The sequence below is a fragment of the Vipera berus genome (genome assembly GCF_964194415.1).
Source record: "Vipera berus genome assembly, chromosome: 5".
NCBI lineage: Eukaryota > Metazoa > Chordata > Lepidosauria > Squamata > Viperidae > Vipera > Vipera berus.
The window spans coordinates 37,806,512-37,834,345 of NC_138207.1; the positions used below are offsets into that span (position 1 = coordinate 37,806,512).

The following is a 27,834-nucleotide window of genomic DNA, read 5'->3' on the forward strand; positions in this document are numbered from 1 at the left end:
AGCGGAGTCATCCAGGCGCGCGCGCGCGCGCGACTCACTCCTGCCTGGGACAGCTGCGCTTAGTCCGGCCGGGGAAGAGTGCCTGGTTACGCTTTTTTCTTCTCCTTCGTCGTTTTCCGCGCTCAAATTCCACCCCCCACCCCCCAGACTTGTAACCATTTCCCGGTCTTACTAGCATCATTTGGTTTCTCCACACTCGGCAAGATCTGAAAAATGAAACGTCTCCTTTAACTGTGCTTTAAAAAAACAACAAAAAAACAAAACCAAAGGATTATTTTTAAAAGAAAATCACACATTGTATACAAAAGCTGCATTTGGTTTTTCTATGCAACCTTCTCCTTTCTCCATTTGTTTTTTGGGGAGGCGATCCCGGGAGCCGGCACGCAAATTTTCCTTCGCCGGGATCTGCTTTTCGAGAGCGGCCGTTGAGCGTTGAGCCTTATTATCTCGAAGTTCAGCCTCTTCCCACCTTTCACCTCTTCGCTTTCGAAGCGCGCCCCTTGGCCGCGTCTTCCCTGTCTGGAAGTGGCCTGACCCCCGCCGCTGACTCGGCCACCTTGTGAGCTGCGCGCTGTGATTGTATTGTTCGCCGCCTCCCCCTGAAGGGTTTTTGCTTGTTGCCAGCGGGGAGAAAAAGGCAGGCATCCGAAGGGAGGGATGCCCAGCGGAAGGAGGGGTTGAGCCATCACCTCCCCGCCACCAGCCAGAGCTCTTGAAAAGAGAGGACCAAGCGGCACGCGGAGACCGGCGGGATCCTGCTCCTTTTTTTTTTCTTTCCCCGCGGCGGCTGCAGGTTCCTTGTAGACGAGAGATTTGGGGGCACGCGGCAGGATGCGTTTCTTCCCGGAGGGATTTTGGCTACTGTGTGTCGCCGCGACCTGTTCGGCCAGGAGTGAAGGTGGCAACAAGGCGAGGAGCTGCTCTGAGCTCCGGCAACTCTATGGAGCGAAAGGATTCAGCCCGAACGTGGTTCCCCAGGCGGAGATCTCCGGTGAGTAAGCTGCCTTTTACACCCGTTCTCCTTCTCCCCTCCGCCCCCCGCCCGGCTTCTGCACGGCGAACAAAGGGATTTCTAGCTGCTTTAACGGGAAAGCCCGCCGCCCACTTCTAACAGCCTGAGGAGAGACTGAGATGGCCCTGGGGTGGCGGGTTCAGGCAGGCGGTTGAGGGTCGGGAAGCCTACTTGAAAAGAAAAAGGGAAAAAAAAAGAGAGCAAATCGATCTCAGCAGCTGAGCCTTCGCTAATGGGGAGGAAAAGTCTTCATGCTTGGGCCAAGTGCTGTTCTCCCTGAATAAAGGCGAGCGCGGCTGGGATGAGGAGTCGAGCTTTAGATATGACTTGAAGAATGTCCCGGGTATTTTTAAGAGCTTAAGCCTCGCACAGTGTCCCGTTCATTTAGGTCCGGTCTGGATCTTTACATTCCCTGAGGTTTTAAATAAAGAGGGTTGTTTGCAGTGTATAGATTGTAGTGTATAAGCTATTCTAACCAGTCTGAATTCATTTCTTTAAATGTTAACCTCTCTTAACAATAGCTTGGCTCTAGAAAGGAAAGGGAAATTTCACACCATCTCTCCCTTTATTGTGCCTTTTTTATAGTGCCTTTTTTCTTTTCATTAAATTTAATTTTGCTAGTACTCCGTTAACTTTCTGAAACTCTGCAAGGTTACAACTACCATCCTTCCCAGCATCACGGAAGGTACTGGAATATGGAAAGTGGGTTCTAAAAGTCTTGACTGCCAGGAAGTTTAATATGTGTACAGCCTTTTCTTCCTAAACCAGCTTTTGCTAAGGACTATTTTTGAAGCAAAGACTGAAATCTCTGTGAAAATGCCTGTGTCAGACTTTTCCTTTAAATCTAGAGCTTGTGATGTTTGCTCATATTTAAGACTGCTTCTATCTCAAATATGTATATTTTGAATTATATTTACCAGGAAGAGGTCTTCTTATTTCTTCCCATTCTCCCACTCTTTGCTGCATGATATTGGGGAGGGCTGTGATTTGCTGGTATAGTTTTAAAAATAAAACTCTGTTCATAGCATGTGGCTATAATGCTTGAGCAAATTTGAATCAGAAGTCTAGTGAATAATAAGAAAGATTGTGATTGGTTGCAACGTTAGAGAATGCTATAAGGTAATAAGAGATGGTATGTTGGATCCTGGTTGGGGAAGATTAAAGACCAGCTGACAATTAAAAAAAGACAAATGCCCCGTTGTTTGACATTTGTAGCTGAAGATAGCAAGAACTCCCTCTCCAAGCTTATTGAATAATATAATTTAACTAACTTGCTTTCTTTCTGCAGCTTTCCTTTTTTTGTAGTCCTTATACTTATAGAAATTTATAAATGGAAAAATTCATACGTTCTTGCTGGCATCTAAGAACTTTCTTATTGAAACTCAGCAGTAGATTACTTCAAAGTTAGCACCATAGCCCGATGACATTGATAATTCAAATTCTGCTTCTCAGTCAATTTTACATTGTTTGCCTAGAAATACATTTTGTGACACTTAGTTTTAAATAAATTACAATATTCTTGATTGCTACAGTTTTTAGGTATTGAGTGCCTGCTAGTAAATTACACAGAAGCATCTTCAGTTGTTTGAGCTTGGGTTCAGATCAAACTGAAGTTCTGAAGGAATGTTTGCTTTTCATATTGGACTGAACTGCCCCCTACAGAATGATTTCAGTTGTCTTATGAACCCCCACTTACTGCAATACTGGATTTCCTCAGTTTTGAAATATTCTTAAGTATTGTATAAAGAGGAAAGATCTTATAGGGCCCTTGAATAAATGCTGACTTTTCTTTTTAACTCTCTACAGTTGAGGATATTGATTGCTGTATGAGACCGTAATGCTTGGGAGAAAGTTGTTTGAAAGTCTAGTAAACATGCTTAGCATAGGCTTATGTGCGCTGTATCTGCAACTGTCCACATGGAATAACTACAATTTCCAATAATTAAAATAGTATCTTTTGTTTCTTGGATATATTCAGACTGATGCAAAATCAGAAATGAAAACTTAAATTTATATACTTGATTACAAAAAGTTGGACTGGTGGCATATTGGTAGTATTAAGAGAAAACATTTGGATGCTTCACTTATTATGTCTTTGCTATTTAGTGAGAGAGTTCTTATTTATTTACTTACTTGAAATATTTGTATGGCTGCCATAGTGATTCTGGGCTGTTTACATTAAATTCAACAGAACCCAACAGAAAGACTACAAAATCACAATATATAAATATAATAATAAAAAATAGAATGATGATCCAAACAAAAGTAATATGACTACAACAGTTCTTGGTAGCAGGTTGGCTCTATAATGAGCAATAATATTTAAAACTCATATATTTTCTGAATATGAATTTGGTTTTAAACTTAAGAGAGACGGTAATCAGTATATGGGTATAAATACAGATCCTTTGAACATAGACCTTTTAAAATACAGAAAGATATCTGGAGGTTCGTTCTTTAGCTGAATTCATTCCAGACTCAGCAAACTAAACTATTCACCACCATCACCAAAATTATGAAATAGTGTGTTTTATCTATAGCCTAAGTCAATTTGATTGATTTACACTATAGTTCCAGGCAATATACAGAAATAAGCCATCCAAAGTCATTTTAACAGGGAGCTGGGTGGCATATTAATTATTAATTAATTAATTAATTAAATCAACCATTCAATCCAGACAGGTATTTCATGATTTTATTCACTCAAAAAAGCCTTAAGTTAATCAATACCTTTATTGTCAAAGTACAACATGTGTACAATTGAGATTTGCTGAGCCTCCCTTCGTGCACCCACCCACTACAACTCACAGTGACAACAATTACACCATGTGAGCTAACTGCACAACACACCGGCCTCGCAAGTCATTCATACATACAGTTATTTCCCATTCCGGAGCCTGACAGCCCATGGATAGAAACTGTTCTTCAGCCTATTGGTGCGGCTGGTTATACTTCTAGATCTCCTACCCAATGGTAGGAGAGTAAAGAGGTACCAATCAGGTGTGAGAGTATGTTTGGCTCAAAGTTACCTATCAATGTCTAAGTTCAAAGTCTTAACTAGTACATTGGTCCTCTATATTACACTGGTGAGATAAATCTCTAGATGCCTGATTACATTGCAAGCTCCCAGAAACTCAACCTCTGCTTACTTGATTGATGGTTGAAGAGAAAGAGAAAAAAAGAGGGCTTAATGCCTGGAATGCTTGGAAAAAGTAATGTTGAACCTACTTACTTGGGACATTGCCATAGTAAAAATTAAAGCACTGAAACAGAGACATGAAAAAGATTGCCAGCAACTGGAGAAGGCAGGAGAGTTAATGGAAGAGAACCTTACCTAGAGGTGAACTCTGCTTACTCTTGTATTTAATACTGGTTTCCCTTATGCTTTAAAAGCCTTTGAAGCCATCATAATTCATAATCTGAGTCTGGAAAATGTAAACAGAATATACATTATATATACAGAACATATTAAGGCAGAATTATATTTACATCAATATTACAACAATAACTGATTTGACATCAATGTCCTATTTTTTGGCATCCATAAATTTACCTGATTCACCTGATTTTAATTTTAAAAAACCATTTTTAACAATGGGGAATTAATGATATGCTGCAGGACTACAGCCTCCCCCAGCATCCTTTGTAAAACCACCTCTGGGTTGTACATAGGCCCCCTAACAAGATCTGGCATGTTCAAAAGCAAAGTGCCTGAGACCAGATTAGTCCATTGCAATAAATAACAGAATAACAGAGGAGGCAAACATTACCTCCACTGATACAAATGGCTCTCAGTCCAGTGGAACATTAAAGCAGGAGAGCATAATTGGTATCTGAGGTATACTAGCAACAAGTATCTTATCAAAGTGATGTCCTTGAATATCTGGCCATAAGCATTCTGGTTCAAGTATCAGACTGAGTAAAGGGTCAGAAAAAGACAAACATAGTGGAAAAGAAGCAGAAAAAAAAGAATGGAAGTATGCTTTTCTATAAGCCATCTGCTTATAATACTGCAAGCTGTGTGCTTAAAAGGGAATTCATCAAGTAGCTGATTGGTGGTTGCCATATGCAAATTGTTAAGAACATGGACCTCCAACCTTTTGGCTTCCCTGGGCCACATTGAATGAAGAGGAATTTCTTGGGCTGCATATAAAATATATAATTTAATTAATGCATATCAATCACATAATAATGTTAAAAGCTTATGATCTTGTGGGGCTGCGCTACTAGCTGTCCAGGGCCTCATGTAGTCCATGGGCCTTGATTTGGGTATGCCTGGGTAAGAATAAAGACTATAGAAAGTCATATTTGTGTTGTGCTAATATCAGTTTGGTATTTCATCATGTTTTTCTAGAGCGTGTGATTTAGACAGTGAAGGAATTGTGGATTTTAAAATGGGAATTACTAATGTTCATAATAGGAAAACTCACATGTAAAATATATTTATGTTACACTCTTCACAGCCAATTCTGTTTTCTTAATTTTTAACTTATTTATTCCTTATAGAGACATCCTTCATGTTCTTCTGCCTTTCCTGTAAATCATTCTCTACTGGCATTGTTTCTTTCCGTATTAATGGACATTTTGCAAATATTATATCTTCCTTTATTGGATCTCTAGACAAACTATTCTTTGAGTTTCCAAATACAGTAATCTTTCTTAGTTCATGACTCAACTTATAATTAGATACCCCATGGAGATACTATTACCAGTTTGTTTTTTGTTACCCAATTCCACTATTTGTATAGCGAAGGAATTGGCAGTACAATTGCCACTGTACAAATACTGATAATTAAGAGCTCCTCCCATTCTGTTTATTGTTCTGTTTTTTCAATTGTCTGGGAATTGTATGTGGTTGCATATGAAAATATTTTACTTTGTTTTCAACTGAGTTGGTATGGAATATGTAGAGAGGTACTAACTATGCCCGTAGTTACGGTGTACAGATTGGGTTATCAAGCTGCAAATTGGAGACTCGGGCTACTTTTGTTCAAAACAGTGAAGCAAGAAGAGAAACTAAACAGCTGTACTAGTAGACTTTTTTTAATGTCCCAGTTCTCTCTAAATTGTGCTTTTGGTTAATTTATAAGCCAAAGTGAAAGCCAGACAAAGGAACTGATAGAAAATGAAGAAATGTAATTACAATTAATGTAATAGGGTGGTGATCTATCTTATTACGGTTATGAAATAACCAATGGCTAGTTTGCTGCTGCTGGAGAAAGATAAATATCTGCTGAAGCAGATAAATATCTAATCAGCTGCTTTGGCATTTAATTGACTTAATTTATTTATTTATTTTTTCTATTTATTTACTTCAATTTCTTTATAAGACATGATTGTTTGAATGAATGAACCTTTATTGTCAAAGTACAACCGTGTATACATTGAGATTGGCTGAGCCTACCTTCATGCCCCCACCCCCCATCTCACAGTGACAACAAACCCTCCATCTTATTACACCATGTGAACTAATTGCACAACACACTGGCCTCGCAAGTCAGTTCTGCATAAAGTTTATAAAAATTATTTCCCGTTCAAAAGCCTAACAGCCCATGGATAAAAGCTGTTTTTCAGCCTGTTGGTGTGGCTGGCTATATTCCTATATCTCCTACCCGATGGTAGGAGAGTAAAAAGATACCGTCCAGGGTGTGAGTCATCCCTGAGAATTTTCCTCACTCTTCCAAGGCAGCGAGCCCTGGCGATGTCATCCAGTGATGTCAGGGGACAGCCCACAATGTCTTGTGCTGTGCTCACCACCCTCTGTAATACTTTCCTATCCGCGGCTGTCAGACCAGCATACCAAACCACAATACCATACGAGAGGACACTCTCTATAGTAGACCGGTAAAAGAGGGTCATTAGCCATTGCTCTACCCTCTTCCTCCGCAAGACCCTGAGAAAGTGAAGCCTCTGTTGGGCCTTTCTAGCCACCTGGGTTGTATTAACTTTCCAGGTCAGATCTTCACAGAGGTAGACTCCCAGAAATTTAAAGGAGGAAACTCTCTCCACACAGTCCTCCCCGATGTAAAGTGGGGCAGGATCCTCCTTTTTCCTCCGGAAGTCTATCACCATCTCTTTCATTTTGCCGATGTTCAGGTGCAAGTTGTTGTTACAACACCATATGAATAGTTTTTGTACCTCCACCCTGTATGCTGTCTCATCCCCACCTGTAATAAGACCCACCATGGTCGTATCATCTGCAAACTTAATTATCGCAGTAGATGGGTCAGATGATACACAGTCATTGTCTAAAACCAAATGATTGTCTTTTTTCTACTGCAAATTCTATAACTCTGCAAACAAATTTAAGGATTGGCCCTGAAGGGTGTGACAAAATAAATTTTAATAAGAGTAAAAATAGGTTCAAAAAGAATCAGTTTGAGGTTAAAGGCACCTGTCTAGAAACCAGGAGTCTGTGAGTTCTAGTCCTGCCTTAGGCACAAAGCCAGTTGGGTGGCCTTGAGCCAGTTAGTCTCTCTTAGCCCTAGGAAGGAGATAGTGGCAAGTGCTTCCAAAATCTTGCCAAGAAAATTGCAGGGACTGTCTAGGCAGTAACCAAGAGTCAAAAAGGCTCAACAAAAATGGGGTCACAGAAAAGCTTTACATTGACTTTATGCTTCACTATTTAAGTGGTTACCCTACCATTTACATGAACTGTTTTTGTTTTGCTCATAACAAAGTTTTAGAGTCAAAGAGGAACTTGCAGATAAGAGAAGTGTTCTGCATGCTGTAACATAGGAATCAGTAAGCGAAGTGCCTTCAAATACCAAGTTACTACAATACACCCTGAGTAATGTACAATTTCAGTGTTGAATAAAAATAATGTCATAAAATGAATTCTGGGACTGAAATAAGATGGAAAGTGGGCTGCCCCCAGAATTCTGTGACCACTATTGAAAATAAAGTTTCAAAATATTGAATGCAGATATATTAATTGGGCAAAAAGCACTCTTTCAATTTTACTTTTAAAGATGATGAATTTTGAAACTCATATGGCTAGAATTTTAATGTTGGATGGATACGGTGGGTTTCTAATAGAGAGCCTTTCTCAGTTGTTGTTAGTATCTGGGTTGTTCCAAAGGATCAAGGCCATTTTTTATTTCCAAGATATTTGCAAGAGATACTGAAATCCAGTTGTTCTAAATGTTACTTATAGTCATTTATAGCCAGAGAAAACATTGTCAGTCAAATTGCTGGATTTCACAATTTGTTTAGATTAATTTATTCTAGCTAAGTTGCAATTTGTGCTGGAGAATGGAGGAAATCATTCAGTTTCTCCACCATCAGTCAGTATCCATGTAATACGGAAATTCATCTGAGATGTTTCTGTCCTTATGTTTAAACCTCATCTTTTCTTTTGCATTTGATTCCTTCCTGCCCTGCAAAATTAGATGTCCCTGCTGAGATTCTGGATGCAAACATGTACCTGCTGAGATTTAGAGCATAAACACTATTGAACCAGTGGACTAAAACAAGAATAATATTTGGCTACAGATTGCTTGTCTTCTGAGGCATTGATACAGGAGAGGATAAAGGCAAAGCAATTTAAACTGACCTCAGCACAGAAGTTTGTACTTTGGAGTAAAGTGAGCATTTCCGAGGCAAAGAGGCAACAAAGTTTGCTTTGACAAAGCGCATTGATTTTGCCTCAAAGCCTTTTTCTTGTCTCTTACCTTTTGATACTTAAAGATTTTAAGAAACTTCATACAGTTTTTAGTATGATACTTATTCATACTTATTTAGTAAGGCTGCATTACTATTATTATTCTCATCTTTCCTGTTACCTATCTACTTATGACTAACTTTTTTGCTTGTATCTTAAGATTTATATTGTTTTATTTAGTTTCCTAGTATGATTTCTATTGATTGTTTATTTAGTATCCCATGACTATCACTAAGTGTTGAATCTTGTGATTTATAATGAATGTAGTTTTACAATCACTATGATCATATTTATCACATAACTTTATGTACACTGAGAGCTTATGCACCGAAGACAAATTCCTTGGGTGTCCAATCCCACTTGGCCAATAAAGAATTATATTCTATTCTGTTCTGTTCTGTTCTATGAGCACAGTGCTGATTTTTGTGGTTCCTGGAGAATTCTAAGAACACAAACTGTTCAAACTTTAGAACTGTAGAACAGACATGTCAAACACAAGGCCCGGGGGGGGGGGATGCGGCCCGCGAAGCGGTTTCATGTGGCCCATGAAGCCATCCTGGAAACAGTGGGGAAACGGCCCCCACTGCCTTGGCCCTGGCCCAGAGACCCTCCTTCTGCCAGAGAACCTCAGATCTGTCCCACTCCTGCCCAGGCCCCCATAGGCACCCTTGATGTGAACGATGTAGAGCTGGCCATGCCCACCCAGTAGGCCACACCCACCCTGTCCATACCCACCCGGCCCCCTGAGGGCAACCGCAATGCTGTTGCGGCCCTCAATGAAATTGAGTTTGACACCCCTGCTGTAGAACAATATGATATTGTGCACAATATACACTTGAGCAAATTAAAATATGGGTTGACAGTGCTTATTTATTTATTTATCAAATTTAGAGATCAGCCATCTTACTCACAGTGTGACATATGCTTAGAGGCAGGCTGGTTTTGGATCTTATTATTCCAAGCAAAGAACTGTTTTGATTCTTCATTGTATTTTACTTCAATATGTATCTACATTGAAGGCTGGTCAGTTGCTGCTCCTATGAGTTGGAAGAACATTTCTGATACTTTGGAGATCTTTTGCATTAAATTTATGCATATTAATGTGAAGCAACATTTTCTTTTGTCAATGTAAGTTCAATGAGTTAAATCACCCTTTTTTATTGTTAGTGGTGGTATAAAGGGAAGATGGGTACATATCAGTGTTATTTATCAGTAAATTACAGTACTCAGAGCTAACTATCCTGCAACTATCTCTTCTTTCTCCTAATTAATATATAATGTGTTTTTGAGCATGAATTTTGATATAATCAGATCATATGAGTGATGTATTAGTCATTTTTCCCTGCCTTTTCCTACAGATGTCTATCCATAGGCAACTAGCATCCAAGAATTATTTTTGTAAAATGAATTATGTTAATTATGCTTAACCTAAAATATCATATATTTCATATACCTCTTCATAAATGTAAAGTTTGTGCTATGTTTGTTAAATCATATTTCTACACATTTCAAAAATAACTGAGAATAAGAACAATGTTTTGCAGCGGCACTTCTATGAGGCATGGTATTAATGAATACTAGATTGATGCTTTGCTCTCATCAGGTCTAAAGCATTTCTGTTTTTTTTTAAACTACATAGATCAATCAGAAACCTGTGCAAACTCCAGAGTTTTTAGCAGTTAGGTAGGGATGCATGTCAGGCTTAGATTTGCTTAATTTTCCTACTCAAAGGTTCATTATTTCCATTTTTCTCATCAGTTTGCAAGTTTTTTGCATTTGCCCAAGGTCCACATTTTGGTATGTATTGCTCATAACATGCAATTTTTTGTACATTATTTGAATTTCAAACTATGTTACAAAAGTGTAAAAATGCAAATGTTTGTCATATAATTTCATTCTGAATCATATATAAAAATGTAAGAATTGGTCAAATTCCTTCCCTTAGCTAGACACATAGGGTTTCCCCAGTTCTTATAAACGGTAGTTCAGACATCTAAGAACACAAAGGAACATCTGATCGTGATTATTGGTAATTCAAATTTTGAGACCAAAACTGTGTCTAAAAGTATGCCTTCAGCCTTTTTTTGGATCTTCTTTTAAATAGCTGAAACTGCAGTTCTCTCAGGGAAACTATGAAATTCACTTACCTCTTTTAAATTATTGGTGAAAGCAATGATTCTTCTATAGAAAAGATTACTCCAAATGTGCTGGGTAAAACAAACTCACCCATGCAAAGCTAAACCCGAATACATGCTGTCATAAGATAGTACAGATGATTCAAGATAGCACAGATGATTCTCACATATATGGTTTTCCTGTTTGCAGTAATCTAGGAAGTGATTACCATAAAATAAATATGTAAGAAAGGTGGTCTTTCTGGAGCAATCACATATCCTGCCTCACATATAGCATGTTTAGCCATGGCCTTAAATGTTATTTAATAATCTGAAAAACGTATGCTTAGAGAAAACTCTCACCCCTCTCTGGTTTCAGTTAGTGCCTAGATGGAAGGAGATCATGATACTTCGTACTCTTTGAAGAAATGGGAAATGGAGGATTTGTCCTGCTACTTATTTTGTTCCCTCGTAATGAAAAGTGTAGGGATCACATTTCTCCCAGAGTTGTTGAAGGGAAGTGAGCATTAATCTAACTTAATAATAATAATATTGTTTCCTTTCAAATAATAACTTTAACCAAAATAAAACTCTTTTAACATCTGACTAAAGCTGTTTTGTGTATAAAGAATCATGTGCTTGCCTGCATGATTTGTATTAAGTGTTTTGTCATATGAATGCATGAGGTTTTAGTAATCTTGTCTCAGTGTTTTATATACCAATTTATATGGAAGAGTTATGACTTTCTGTTTAATCCCTCTCATCCTGAACACATTGTCATTAATTCTCTTAATATTTCTTAAGTATCAAGTGGTGCAATACCATCAGACTCATTGTAGAACATGTTGATGCCCTCTAATGCATAATAAACAGGTTGAACTATAGTTTACTTTTAGTGCCTGCTCTTGCCATTTAATTAATATACTGGATATTTAAATTTAGCAAATAAAGTCTACAAATAAAAAATAATACCGTATATACTTGAGTATAAGCCGAATTTTTCAGCCCACTTTTTGGGCTGAAAAAATCCACTTCGGCTTATACTCCAGTCAACAAAAAAAAAAGAACTTACCGAGGACTTGCGCGCGGCCGAGCTACTTTGCCTGACGCTGCTGGGGTCGCCCGGGCGCCTCTGCTCGCCCTCAGCAGCACCTGGCCCGGAATCACATGCGAAACAAGCCCGGCAGAGGAGCCGGAGCGGTGAGCAGAGGCGCCCGGCCCAGATCCTGCAAGGCCCGGCCGAGACACGCCCCCAGCAGCGGAGCTGCTCCGGCTCCTCTGCCGGGCTTGTTTTGCATGTGAGCTACTTTGCCTGACGCTGAGAAGACCCGCGTCTTCCAGGAACGTCAAGCGCGCTTGGCTCCCCACCCCCACGGCAGGGCAGGGCAGGGCAGAGACTTGCTCGCCCTTCTGACGGCCCTGAAGAGAAACGAAGGGCTTGCAAACTCCCCGCGAGAAGCTGGGCGAAGCGCGCGGCTGGGCGAGTGTGTGCCTGCGCGCGTATTTACGAAAGAAACGCTCCGAGAGTTCTTCTTTCTCCGCCCCCTTGGGGGGAACTCTAGCGACTGCTGTAGCCGCGCTTCTCTTCTCGGCTCCGAAAATAGGGATTTCTACTCTCTCTCTCTCTCTCTCTCTCTCCCCTCCCCACCCCGCATTCTCCTGCCTCTTCGATTGCGACAATAAAAGGGCGAAGGGTGCGCTGGTTTCTTCCTCCTTCCTCCCCCCCTCCCCTCCCCGATTGTCAGGTGAGGCAGCTGGAGGTCTGGCCGGGAGATTGTAGCCGTTTTGAAACGCCGCGTCTTGAAACGCCCGATCAGCTGATTTTCGGGTGGAAGAGCCGCGGCTTGAATCTGTTTGCATCTGCCTGAATTAGACCGAAACAGCCTGAATTTGACCAGAGTTGCTTTGTAATGGCTGGAGGAACTGCAGAGGAGGTCTTGCCGGGAGATTGTGGCCGTTTTGAAACGCCGCGGCTTGAAACGCCCGATCAGCTGATTTTCGGGGCGGAAAGAGCCACGGCTTGAATCTGCTTGTATTTGTTTGAACTTAACCAGAAACGGCTCGTAATGGCTGGAGGAACTGCGGAGGGAGTGAATGCTCCAGCCTGGAATATTTGGAAAGGCTGGGGGAACCGGATGAACTGCAGCTTAAGCGACTGTTGCCGGAGGAGCCATGGCTTGAAACGCCCCAGTTTTGGGGCAGCGTTTGCTTGTTCCGGGTAGAAAAAATGCTGTCGACCCCGGCATCTTTTGCGGGGAGGGGTGAGGTGGGGTGGGGTGGGGTGGGGTGGAGGAAGCAGTTTGCGAAGCAGCCGAAATGGGGGTATATAGAGGATGGGAGGTTCCCACTGAGAGAGCCAGCAGAGTTGTTGTCGAAGCGCGTCACACGCCTTTCCAACCACCAGAGAAGGGAGGAATAAGAAAGAAACACACACACACACACACACACACACACACCAGGAAATCGAGGAAGCTTGCGTAAGATCTGAAGGAGACACGATCGTGGGAAAGGCACCGAGCGTGCCGTGGAAAAAAAAGAAAGGGTGGACTTGGGCTCGGCTGGTTTCGCAACGGGAAATGGGAAATCCCCGCAAAAGATGCCGTGGTCGACAGCGTTTTTTCTACCCGGAACAAGCAAACGCTGCCCCAAAACTGGGGCGTTTCAAGCCATGGCTCCTCCGGCAACAGTCGCTTAAGCTGCAGTTCATCCGGTTCCCCCAGCCTTTCCAAATATTCCAGGCTGGAGCATTCACTCCCTCCGCAGTTCCTCCAGCCATTACGAGCCGTTTCTGGTTAAGTTCAAACAAATACAAGCAGATTCAAGCTGTGGCTCTTTCCGCCCCGAAAATCAGCTGATCGGGCGTTTCAAGCCGCAGCGTTTCAAAACGGCCACAATCTCCCGGCAAGACCTCCTCTGCACTTCCTCCAGCCATTACAAAGCAACTCTGGTCAAATTCAGGCCGTTTCGGTCTAATTCAGGCAGATGCAAACAGATTCAAGCCGCGGCTCTTCCACCCGAAAATCAGCTGATCGGGCGTTTCAAGACGCGGCGTTTCAAAACGGCTACAATCTCCCGGCCAGACCTCCAGCTGCCTCACCTGACAATCGGGGAGGGGAGGGGAGGGGGGGAGGAAGGAGGAAGAAACCAGCGCACCCTTCGCCCTTTTATTGTCGCAATCGAAGAGGCAGGAGAATGCGGGGTGGGGAGGGGAGAGAGAGAGAGAAAGAGAGAGTAGAAATCCCTATTTTCGGAGCCGAGAAGAGAAGCGCGGCTACAGCAGTCGCTAGAGTTCCCCCCCAAGGGGGCGGAGAAAGAAGAACTCTCGGAGCGTTTCTTTCGTAAATACGCGCGCAGGCACACACTCGCCCAGCCGCGCGCTTCGCCCAGCTTCTCGCGGGGAGTTTGCAAGCCCTTCGTTTCTCTTCAGGGCCGTCAGAAGGGCGAGCAAGTCTCTGCCCTGCCCTGCCCTGCCGTGGGGGTGGGGAGCCAAGCGCGCTTGACGTTCCTGGAAATGAGAAGGGCCTGCGGAGACTGACACCAACCCGAGTGCCCAAGCGGGTCTTCTCAGCGTCAGGCAAAGTAGCTCACATGCAAAACAAGCCCGGCAGAGGAGCCGGAGCAGCTCCGCTGCTGGGGGCGTGTCTCGGCCGGGCCTTGCAGGATCTGGGCCGGGCGCCTCTGCTCGCCGCTCCGGCTCCTCTGCCGGGCTTGTTTCGCATGCGAGCTACTTTGCCGGCCGCTGCTGAGGGAAGATCTCTGGAGAGGAGCATAAGGTGAGCTGCTGCATTTCCCAGCCTCGGCTTATACTCGAGTCACTAACTTTTCCCATTTTTGGGGGGTAAAATTAGGGGTCTCGGCTTATATTCGAGTCGGCTTATATTCAAGTATATACGGTAAGTAGTCTGGTTATTGAAAAAAATAGGAGACATTTACGTTTTCTCTTCTTAAACTCTCAGAAGCAAGCCAAGTTGCTGAGCCATTCATATTACTTTGTTTCTTTTTTATTATAAGGATCAAATTTTGATGATCTGTGTATGCTCAGAGGTAAAATTTTTCATAGTGCTGTGTCAGTGATGGATGTTGCTATGAGGTGTAAAGCATATTGCAGCAGTCAGTCATCATTGTTCCCATATTTCTCTATTTATTCGTTCCTCACTTGGGTTTATTGTTTATTCTTTCAAATCCACTTTCTAGACTTCCTGAATATGCTAAGCCACTATTGGGTTGTTCTGAATTATTTCTAAAAATATTTTTTGTGTTTTATGGGCCTCATTGCTCTCTGATATATACTTGGTGCTCTTTTGGCTACCTAGAGAAGCACACTTACAAAATGAGTTGGCTGATGGCATGTGGACACATAAACCCTGCGATAACTGTTTTATTCCTTTGGAGTATTTGTAAGAACTGTATGCTGCCTTCTAGATCCAACTGCAATACAGATAGTCCTTGACGTGTGACTGGCCACTTAGTAACTGTGCTATGTTACAGTGGACCCTCAAAAGGTATTTATAACCCAGATTTGAAGTTCTGACAGTTGTCTCCATCACCACCACTGCCACTAGTGGTCACACTGCTCTTGGGCTACTTGGCAGTTCGGCCTTTGCAGCATTCCACAGTCATGTGACTGTGGTTTATAACATTTTGGCTAACAACTGGCATTTACTTCCAGTTTCAGGCAAAAAAAATCCCCCAAACAAACCCCATAATGAACAATGACTTTGCTTAATGCCTCTGGTGTTCACTAAATGACTGTGGTGTTCACTTTACAACTGCAGTGTTCACTTTACAAGTGCTGTGTTTGCTTAACAATTGCCACAAAAATGGTCATAAAATTGGCACATGGTCTTGTGGTGATCTGCTAAACAACTGTCTCAACTTATGACTGTAAGTGTGGGCTCAATTGCAGTCATATGTTGAAGACTAGCTGAATATTAAAATGAGGAAAAACATTTTGAGTGTCAACACAATTAATATAAGGGACGCGGTGGCTCAGTGGGTTAGGACGCTGAGCTTGTCAATCAGAAGGTCGGCAGTTTGGCGGGTCGAATTCCGAGTGCCGCGTAACAGAGTGAGCGCCTGTTACTCGTCCCAGCTTCTGCCAACCTAGCAGTTCGAAAGCACGTAAAAATGCAAGTAGAAAAATAGGGACCACTCCAGTGGGAAGGTAACAGCGTTCCGTGCGCCTTTGGCATCTAGTCATGCTGGCCACATGACCACGGAGACGTCCTCGGACAAGCGCTGGCTCTTCGGCTTTGAAACGGAGATGAGCACCGGCCCCTAGAGTCGGAAACGACTAGCACACATGTGCGGGGGAACCTTTACCTTTACCTTTACAATTAATATATAATAAAACAAGCACATTCCTGAAATGCACAGTAAAATAAATAATAATGATGTTTATTGATTCCAAAATCTCAGGTGTTATATTAGTGAGAAATGTCCAGACTTTGTTGAGGAATATGCTTTATGTAAGCTGACAGCAGCATTGCAATACTTTTGAGGGGGAAAAATTTTCACCGTAATAAAATTTCAGACTGGTTTTTTTTGAAAAGTAAAGTAATATTTTGACCAAATTTTCTTTTTCTTTTGGAGTCATTCCTTATTTTTCCAGAAGAATATGTCATATAATTTTTATTTGTAGATTATAGTTCCTAATTTAAATATGAAGTATATTAAATACATTTCCTTTTTCTCAGTCATTCATTTCTTTTCCGGAAGAATGTGTCATAATGTTCTCACTTATAGGTTATATTTGGAGTTGCTTCTTTTTTAGTAAATAATGAGTAAATGTTTGGCCTGGTAGGTTGATAATTTTTTTAAAACAGAAAATATACCTTATTATGGTATTCCTTCATAAAACAGGATTTGTATGATCGTGATTCTTACTGTTATAATCTAACCCCACTGGAATGTCTTAGATAAGTTATCTTGTGATCCTCGGGCTCTTTCAAAGTGCAGTCAGTGTAGAACGAATACACCTTAAGAACACCAAAAGTCATGTCTGTGCATGAAGAGTGACTGAGTAGCTGGCTAGGTGAGTAGGCTGCAGCTTTCACTAACAAATGGCAAATGTTTTTAAAGTAAAGCTGCATAATATAGTTTAAAGGAGCAACTAAGAAATTATTTATCAGTCTCATTGATAATACCTGTGCAAGGCTTACTGAACAGATTTCTCTACAGTATTTATTTCTGTATTTTGATAAGAAGCAATATAGAAATTGTAAAAGTTTAACCATACTAACAAGCAATCAATCAGTCAGAATAGAGTTGGAAGGACCTTGGAAGTTTTCTAGTCCAGGGGTCCCCAACCTTTGTTGGTTGGCAGACTGGAGGAAAAGGGAGGGGGAAGCATTTTACACCCGTGCATGCTTGCACGGGGTCGTGAGCACATGCACGGCACAAATGGGGCAGGGCTAGTGTCCACATGATACTCACTAGCCCTGCCCTATTTTTGTGTAGTGCAGTGCCTTGTGGCTGTTTTTACGCCTTGCAGCATGGCGGTGGTGGCCCGTTTTCACGCCCCGTTTTCATGGCTGAGGCATGGCGGCGGCAGCCCATTTTCACAACCGAGGTGCATCGGTGTCCTGTTTTTGTGCCCCAAAATACATCGGTGTCCTGTTTTCACACCCCAAGACATGGCATCGGCATCCCGTTTCATAGCTGAGGCACAGCGATGGCCCATTTTTGTGCCCCGAGGCACAGGTGAGGGGGTGTGTGCACACGTGGCCAGGAGGCCAAGGCCCACTACTGGGCCGTGGCCCACAGATTGGGACCCCTGTTCTAGTCCAATCCCTTACAATTTGAGACAACTGGCTATCCAGTCTCTTCTTAAAAACCTCCAGTGATGAAGCACCCACAAATTCTGAAGGCAAGCTTTTCCACTGGTTAATTGTCCTCACTGTTAGGAAGTTTTTCCTTAATTCCAGGTTGCTTCTCTCCTTGATTAGTTTCCATCCATTGTTTCTTGTCTTGCCTTGTGACAGCCCTTCAAATACCGGAATCCTGCTAGCATGCTTTCTCTTTCAGTGGTGCTGACATTTCTGAAACAGATTTACCAAAACAATTTGATAGCTATTATATGTGTGATCAGCCATTTACTGTATTGTGGCACAAATGCTGGTGGTTCAGATGTTTTTGTTTGCAAAAATGATGCTGCTTTACAGAACTATGAAATAGAGCATATTATACAATTGAGCCAGTATATTTAAATGCTTATTTTAATATAAGTGACTGATCCAAAATTGCACTAGAATTTAATTGAATTGTGTTTGGGTGGGGTTAAGAGAAAAGATCAAGTGTAATGTAGAAAGACAAAATTTAAATTTATGCCTGTATTTCCTGATCCATAAAAGATCCATGATGTCTTTAGTCAAGTTCTGCTTAATCTGTAGGAAGGGGTAGCTTCTGAAATAAGCATTAACAGTTTATGATTAGTTTTATTGTATTAAACTTTATTTTGGAAAGAACTTTTTAAAAATATTATTCCTGGAGATATGCCTTTTTTCTTGTATCAGGTCTTTAGACACTTTGCAAATGTGTTGTTACTTCTTAATTAGCCTTATCTTATTCTATCTAGGTGTGACTGTCAGTTTTGATTTTGCAGATTTTTCTTTCCATAAATAAACTAGGTTAGAGCAGGAAAAAGTTCCCATAAATATTCATACATATGCATGCTTCTAATATATAAAATTGTATATGTGTTTTTCCTACTATGTGCACTTTTTGCCATTACTTTTTTTTATAGAGAAATGCATTTTTCTCTGTATTGAGCCATATATATGTAAATTAGAGTCTCCAATGTATTAATTCTGAATATTTGTCAGTTAAGAAAATTGGCATGATCATCAAAACATTCTGATGGAAACAGTTTTACTGTATACTTTAAATTGGTGTATGGGAAAAGAATGCTGGGAATTAGAATATTTCCAGGTGCTGAAGCTGAGAAAAAATTATATCTGAAGGCAGACAATTCTAGTTGGTGCATCACTCTTGCCAAAGAAAAAAAATAAACCAACAGATAAAAATCACAAAACATTGGATATTATAAGCCTCATTCTGTGACCGCCATCTTTCTGTGAAACTGAGATCCAAAGCCAATGGCATTTCGCAACATTTCTATAAATGTCATTAGCATCCATGAACCTTCAACTGCAGCTGTCTGAAAATATTTGACCTGTATGCAAAGGCATTCAGAATATAGGCAGTTGCAAGAACATGTCATTTAAAAAAATTGCTTGCTTTTTAAAATACTTCCCACTTTCAATAATGGATTTTTATTTTTAGGAGGATGAAGAGAAACATTTACAAGAAAAATAATTGGTAAACCCAAAGCACTGTTAACATGTATAAATGGAAGCAGGGATCTGATCCCAGTGAGATTTTTTGTAAGATTAATTAATACTATTTATATCGACCTTCAAAGCTTGATGATTCATGGACAGAGCTTGTTAAAGTTATAAACAATCATCCTTTTTTTCCTAATCCACATGTCTAGTTCATATTTAATCTTTTAATACTGGAATGGCAAAAGATACAATGCCTGATCAACTCTCTGACAGATTTATATTCAAATTATTAGGTAAGTAACCCCCAAAGAGGAAATCATTCATTCTGAATTCTTTTCCAAGAGGTTGTCACCAATAGCATATTAATATTCTGGCTCCCTGCATTACTCAACATCCATCTACTAAAAAGAGAAAGTATCTGCAGTTCAGTGGAGCAGCAATTATTTATATTTGCTCCATAAGTAGTATTGAAAATGTTTTTGCTCTCATATATTTTTATGAGCCAGTGTAAATGTAAAATATATGGATGTGAAGCTGGACACACTGTCTCTCCCTCTTTTAAATAGAGGAAAATGCAGACATTTTGAAAAAAAATCAGTAAAATTTTGTACTCTACAAAATAACTGAAATAACTTTGCTACTTCAGGAAGCTAGAGTATATTATAAATAATTTGGTCTGCTTATAAAATAATAAATTTGATATAATACTTCCATATTCTAATCTAATATATATACAGGAAGGTAAAGGTTTACTTGTCCAGTTGTGTCTGACTCTAGGGGGCAGTGCTCATCTCCGTTTCTTGGCCAAGGGAGCCAGTGTTGTCCGAAGACATTTTCTGTGGTCATGTGGCCAACATGGCTATACACCAGAAGTGTACTGGTGTATATGCTGTTAATTTCCCACCAAAGTGTTATTTATCTACTTGCATTTGCATGCTTTCAAATTGCTAGGTGGGCAGGAGCTGGGCCAAGGAACGGGAGCTCACGTGGGACTCGGGGCTCAAACCCGGGCTGGCAGCTTTCCAGATGATAAGCTCAGGGTCTTTAACTGATGAGCCATTACGCCCCTGTACAAATATATACGTGAGAATAATTGTGAATAGCCACACCCATTGTAATAGTCCCCAAGCTTTTTAAAACAGTTTAAGACTTAAAATTGATGTTCTGTTCTTCTGGAAATATATTTGTTATATTTATTTTGTATAAACAACACCCCCTCCCCAAAATTCTAGGAAACAGGTGAAAGTGCAGCCCTACCACTTAGATGATGTGATTGTATCACAGTCTTATCCCCTGCAGCCTTCTGTAACTTGTAAAGTGTAAATATATGGCAAGGAGAAGGGAAAATGCTTTTCATTCCATCTCTACTTGTTTAGTTACAAGGACAACTGTTCAATCTTTATACAGGATTTATTGAAAAAATGGTACTATCCACTCTTTGCTGTTCCCAGTTCTACATAGCCTTTGTCATGATTCTACAATTTATGAAATATATCCTGATATTTCTAGGTAAAATTTGGAGGAATAAAGTTGTAGCCAATTTTTTTTCTTTTAGCATGTCAAGAAAACTACATGTATCCAGAGCTGAGTTTATTTATTTCCTTACTTATTTACTAGATTTATAAGACCCAAATGCCCAAATGCCTGACAAAAAGCTAAGTCTTAATATGTTCCTAAAGGTGAACAGAGTTGGAATCTATCGGGGTGAAATTTGGGTTACAATTACTGTGATCATATGTCCTTTATTATTAAGATAGTCTTTTATTTCAGAAAACTATTGTTTAGATTTATTTATTTTTTTAAAAAAAGTTGCTTTTGTCTTTTATTTTCTTCTTTAATTTTTACTGTACAAATGGTACCGCTTAATGTACAGTCATTCACATTCTTGTGAAAAGTAAGGAAATTGTAATGTCTTGGTGAAATAAATTTACATGTACCATTTGATTTTAGATATTTTTATTACAATATGCACTTCCTCTTTGCTCTTGAATTTTTGTTTGTGAAACAAAGTTATAAACATAAACAGTTTTTATGTCATCCATCTATTTAAGTTATATTGAGTGTTTTGAAAATAAATGTTAGGAGTGAAAGCTACTAAGTTACAATGCACTTCATTTTCACCACAGAAAAGTGTTTCTGTATTTAGTGTATTTCTATTGTCACCATATTCTAGGTCACTTATCTGGGGTGTTGAATCCTTATACAGTAGCATTTCTGTTTATAGAGCAGATAAGTAGCCTCATGGCACAGTCATAAATTAAATATTTTACTCAGGTACTGATAAATTTTATGATGGTATTTTGGTCTGGGGTACCTAAAATTAACTGAAACATAACTGGTGTACCTGTGTCATGCCAAATTGATAACAATTGTTCTCATACCATCACTGGCAATTTTGCAGCAATCTTGAGTTACGGTACTTAGAATTGATGGTCTGTTTACCATTACTAAGTGGGCTATCACTTTTGTTCTTTCTCATTTACTGTAGTACATTTATGCAGCTTTATCATTCATTTCTGCCTCTTTTTTAAAATCTCTCGACAAGTTGTATTATCTATAAAAAAGGCAAAGGTTTCCTCTGTTAGTTGGTCTAACTCTAAGGAGTGGTGTTCATCTCTGATTCCCAGCCAAAGAGCCAGCATTGTCCAAAGACACTTCCATGGTCATCTGGCCAGCAAGACTATGTGCTGAAGGTGCACAGAAAAATTATAGATGTGAAGAGACCAATATGAAGGTTCTGAAAAGAATCTTTAGATGCAGAAAAAAACAGAATACTTCCTATTACATATTATACTTGTATGTGAGATGGTTTAATTAAAATTAGGATGTTTTAATCTATGGAAGGGGCAGAACATACATTAGTCAGTTACCCTGCTATACAACAGCATCTGTCCATGCTTAGAAGTTTCTCTTCTTAAGCAAAGCAGCACACCATACTACTGCTAAAGCAGCAAGTTACATCTTTTCATTGAACCCCTTGAAAATGATGCTTTGATTGAACCTTTGTTGAAATAAAGGATTTTTAAAACAAGGTTCCACTCTACTTAAGTTTCATAGGCAGATAAAAACTTTGAATTTTAAGAAGGTTCATAAATATCTTTATGCCATTCTGGGCTGTCTCTGTTTCCCAAAGCTTGCCTTCTAGAATTAGCGACAGAAGACATTGATAGAAGGGGCTGATTTTTTTGTTTTCATTAGGAATGAAATCCTTACCAACAAGAAGTCCAATTTGGTGAACTACAGTCTACAATTCTCCTTGGACCTTTAGATATTCTCTTCCATGCAGAAAAATGTGGTAAAAACTTTGAAATATGCATCATTCCTGATTCCCTAAAATGCATATTTTTCATAGAATTTGAAGAAAAGACCTCTATACTATCTGGCCTCTAAAAACAAACAGGAGTATTTGCTTGTGGTGAATAGAAATTATGACAGAATTAGAATGAGAGAATTTAGAATATACTGTGAGTCCTAGAAACAGATTCAACATTTGAAAAGCCATATTGTATTAGGAATTAAACCTAAGCAGGAGTTGGGAACTGCTCACAACATATTTTTTTCCCAACCGCATTGCACTTCCCTTTCAACTGCCACCTGTCTAAAAATAGGTCTAGGACAACTCACCGTGGCCAACTCCACATGGCCATCTCACTGTGGTCAAATTGCCGTGGCCAACTCGCCATAGCCAATTCACTGCAGGACAACTTGCTGTGTGCAACTTGCCATGGGACAATTCAACACATCGAAGCATTACAAAAGCTGGTAGTAATAGGAATGATTTCCTTTGACACAAGAGATAAAATAATTTTGACGAAAATGTGGTCAACAAAAATAAAAGCAATTAAGTGAAATAAAAAGGAATTAAGTGAGTTGCCCCCGGTGAGTTGGCTGCGGCAAATTGTCCCATTCTGTCTAAAAACAATTATGGGTAGTCCTCGACTTACAACCACAATTGAGCCCGACATTTCTTTTGCTAAGTGAGACATTTGTTAAGTGAGTTTTGCCTCATTTTACAACTTTTCTTGCCACAGTTGTTAAGTGAATCACTGCAGTTGTTAAGTTAGTAATATGGTTGTTAAGTAAATCTGGCTTCCTCATGGACTTTGTCAGGTCACAAAAGGTGATCACATGACCCTGGGACACAGCAACCATCATAAATATGAGTCAGTTGCCAAGTGTCTGAATTTTGATCATGTGACCATGGGGATACTGCAACGGTCATAAGTGTGAAAAAATGGTCATGTCACTTTTTTCAGTGCCGATGTAACATGAATTGAACTGAACTGAACTAAACTAAACTAAACTAAATTAAATTAACTGTTGCAAATCGAAGACAACCTGTACCTTTGGTGAAAAGTAGAGAATTGGTGGCAGAGAACACCTTTTTTCCACATATTTTTTTCACTATTTTTCACTATTTTTTTAAAAATGTCTTTCTCCAGGAAATTAGGTAATAGAGAATTCATAGATTAAAGGAGCAGAGGTTTATCCAAGTTACTGTGAAAACATTTGTTGAGACCTTGATATGGTATGTGGTAATGCTTGCATCTTAAATAGAATTTGGCTTATCCTTTATACTAACTAGTAGAGTGTCTGGAGTATTATTTATCCTTTTTATTATCTCCTATTTTCCTTTACTGGCTGGACACTTCTAGTACTGTTGTACTTGTTTTGCAAGTACACTGAATGCTTCTGTACCAGAGACAAATTCCTTGTATGTCTAACTGTGCTTGGCCAAATAAAATATTCCATTCCGAAGTATTCCTTTTCTTTAAAAGCTTATCATTCTATAAATTATAAGTGCACGTTATTTCACAATGTTTGTTATAAGAATGTCACAGGGATGGGGCTTCCGGTGGCTCCGCGGCGACGGAGGCAGCCTTCCCGGGCTGCCCGCGGCTCAGCTGAGTGATTTTCGCCCGAAACAGCGCCGATCAGCTGTTCGGGCGAATTTGAAGCCCCCTCCTCGGGAGAAGAGGAGGGGGTGAGCCCCCAGGTAGGGGTTGAGTTCTCCGGGGCCGCCTGAGCTTGGAGCTTGGGCGGCTGAAGGATTGAACTCCCCCGTAGCCTGGGCTGCTCCCAGCTGGCTAGCGTCTCTGCTCCGGACTTCATGGAGCAGAGCCAGGCGTCTGCGACCATCCCTGCTTGAAGGAGAGACTATGAAAGGAAAAGAGCAGGCAGAGCAGTACAAGAGGGAATGATGAAGAGATGAAGAGGATTATTTTATTTTACTCTCGAGCTTGATGGACTTTGCTTAAAACTTAAAGTGAAAGTGCGTCACAATTGTAAGTAAAAGATGGCGTCTAAACCTCCCCCTAGAACTTTTCGGAGTGCTGGAAATTCTCCGGTGCAACAACAATCATTACTGCAGGCGTTGCATTCTCCAGATGTATTGACATCGAAGGATCTTGAAAAACATACCCAGTTAATTTTGGAGTCAATGGGTGTTAAATTTGCACAGATGGAGGAGAAATTGGAGAAATTGGAGCAGAGAATGGAAGAAAGGATGGAACAGAAACTCAGAGAGATGAAGGTAGACATTTTGTCCTCAGTGCATAAAGTAGCTAAATGTGTGGAGGTGCTGGATGACCAAGTGGAAGAACTGACTCAAAAGAATGCTATATTAGAAGCAAAAGTACTGGAAATTGAAGATTTAAAAGACAAAATGGATAGTGAACTGAGTCTGGCTCAATTTTACCAGATGCAGTTTGCTGTTAGAATTAGAGGCCTAAAAGAGAATATTAAGGAAGATTTAAAGCAGTTGGTCTCTGAGGCTTTTGAGGTGGTATTGAACCATCCAGCATCTGAAATAAAACAAGGCATGGACAAAGTGTTTCGTGTGAACTCGTGGATTGCTAAACAGAGAAAGTTGCCTAGAGATGTGGTGGTTTATTTTGTAAAAAGGGAAATTAGAGATGAAGTTATACAAGCTGCCTATGATACTAAAGTGGTGATTGCTGGTCAAGAAGTTTTGGTTTTAAAAGAAATTCCTCCAAAGATTTTAAAGAGAAGGAAGGACTTTATATTTCTTGTGCAAGAGTTCAAGCAAAGAGATATAAGGTTCAGATGGGAGATCCCAGTTGGGTTGAGCTTCATGTATGAAGGCAAAAGGTACTGTTTGGGTACGGTGAAGCAAGCGCATGATTTTTACAACAATGTCTTAAAAGCAACCCCATTAACACTTTTGGAAGCTGCAGAGGGATCTGGAGAAGGAGAACATCAAGAGGATGAAGATGGACAGATAGACGAGAATGGTACAGGAGGAGATCAAGCTGCAACTCTTTTGGATGATCCTAGAGAACAGAGGGTGACGCGTGCTGCCTTAAAACGCTCAAAAAAGATAAGAAAATAGGACTAGTAGAAATCTATGGAACTTCCACAACATACTGATAGTCAAGTGGTAGTTGTGTTTTTAAGAGTTTTGGGATGATATGTATGGTAATAGAATTTTTAATTTGGAATTAATGGACAATTTACTACAGAGGAAGAGGAAGAAAGTTTTGTGGGTTAATGTGGGTTAATTTGTGTAAGAACTATCTATTATAGCCTATTTTTGCTAGAGAGGTTAATAGGGATAGGTGCTTGTGATGTGTAAATGAGAATATGTTTAGGAAATAGTGAATTGTGGAAGAACATAGATGGGAATGACGCTAGTTTTCTTTTATTTTAGTTTTTTATACATATTTAGTATTGTTAAGGATTGGTTTACTTTATATAAGTTAGAGAGTGATGGATTTTAGAGTTTATAATTGTTAGTATATGATTGTTTATGATTGCTTTTTAGATATATACCTTGTATTTTGCTCTGGGAAGTCGGGGGGGGGGGGAGGGGGGGAGGAGGGGAAGTAGGGGGGGGAGGCAGGGGAGGGAGGAGGGAGAGGGGGAGGGGGGGAGATAGGGGGGAGGTAGGGAGGGGAGGAGGGAGGGGGAAGGGGGGTTTTCTAAAGGAAAACTGTATTTTAAAACTTTTCAATAAAAAAAAAAAAAAAGAATGTCACAGGGATGAAGAATTTTGACCTTTCCAAGACTGCTGAACTATAACTTACAGAATGCTTTTACCATATTTTTCTACTGATTGGAGTTGCTGAAAGTTGTAGTTCAGTAACATGAAGAGAACTGCAGGTTCTCCATCCTAGTCTGGGTAGTCAAGCTGATTTAGCTAAACTGAGTAAATTCAATTGAGTATAGTAAAATATCTAACATAGATGAACATTAGCAAAGAGGAAACCAGGATTGATAAAACCAGGACTTAATTTGAACCAAAGCACCAATTCTATAGCTGGCAGATTTCTTTTCTTTTCTTTCTTTTCCAAATTTGCTAGGTAATAAGGCAGGGTGAGAGAAGGATAACCAAAGAGTGAGATTTTGACACTAAGCTTTTGAGCATGCTTGATGACTGCATTGTTGAATGAGTACTGGGAAGTTTTTTTGTTGTTGTTCTTCCTAACTCATTGAATAGAAGGCAATAAAAAGAAAAGAAAGCTCCCACAGTTCAAACTGGCTTTTTTCTCCCTGCATTTCATAAACTCAAAAAAAAAAGCTCCTAAACTTTTTTTCCTGAAAACTTGGTCATAAATTGAGATGAGTATCCGTTTTAATCACTGTTAACTAAACTATCTGAGTTGTTTGGAACAAAAAAGTTATTTATCTTACACCCTCTTTCCACAATTATTGTGAGTTAATTATTGGGTTTAATTTGGTAGTTAATGAGTTCTGCTTGCTGAATGGCAAAAAGCATTTCAACCTGCTTCAGAAGCTAGTGAATGCAGGAAAAATAACTTTTCTCTACAAATGCTTTGCAGCAAAGTTTTGTGTGTGTTCAGGTAAGGTTTTGTAAATGTTTTAAACCGATACCTTGAAAAATATTTTCTGTCCCTAAAACTAGTTTCTTCTAGTCAGCCTTTTTTTTTTACAATATTGTTGATGGATATTTTCTTAGGAAATAAATTACTACATTTTTCAGTACTGTGGAATTCTGCTCTTTGCTATTAGGTGCACAATTTTCATTGAGTGAAAAATTATTATTTTAGAACAATGTTGATTTCAAGCAGCAAGCTTTTATTCAGGCAGAGTGTGTTGTATCTATGAAAAGTAGCACTGTTTATTCTCTGTTCAAATGCTCAGTCTGAATACTATTCATAAATTATGCCTTTCATTCTTACATATGTATCCGAGTTAATAGGTATAAACTATAAAACCATGGTTTATACTCTCTAATGCATTTTGCATATAAAATGCATTGTGAAGTACATGCTGATCACTTTTCATTCTATAGAATAATTTCTAGCCAGCCTTGATTTTGTCCATTCAAGCTGCGGTTCATGAGACTCAAAATTCAATACATCTGGAAGGCCCAGTTGGTGAAGTCTTGTAGAAAAAAGTGCAGAGAACAGCAGTAATTGATTTCAGCAACAAAACATGAGCTGCATTGTTATTTGCAAAAGTAAGATAGGTTAGAGAGGTTAAGCGTGCACATATTTCCAAGCTTACAGATTTTGTAGGTACTCCATGTGAGTCTTAGTAGATTACATGTGAAGCTTTCACAGATATGCATTTAAAGTGTCTTGAGCATTGTGACTGAAATGTCAAAAATATCAGTTGATGCTAGCAAATATTAAGCCTTTAAAACATTTTTTACTGCTAGTGTGAAATTTGATTTCATCAACACAAGTTAGTAGTGAAAGTTAGACTTTAATCTTTGAATGTTTCTAGATAGGCTTTATTGTAACTTAACAAGTATTTTTATGGACTGAGATGTCT

General features: G+C 39.8%; 1 protein-coding gene across 1 annotated transcript in view; it reads left to right on the top strand.

The window, feature by feature from the left end:
• The first annotated feature begins 699 nt into the window (after nt 1-699).
• GPC1 (glypican 1) overlaps nt 700-27,834 on the top strand; it is a 230,513-nt gene continuing 203,378 nt past the window's right edge. The window contains exon 1 of the mRNA XM_081328830.1: nt 700-991. Within this exon, the coding sequence (XP_081184956.1) occupies nt 832-991 (160 nt within the window). The 5' untranslated portion in view covers nt 700-831. The remainder of the gene's footprint in view (nt 992-27,834) is intronic.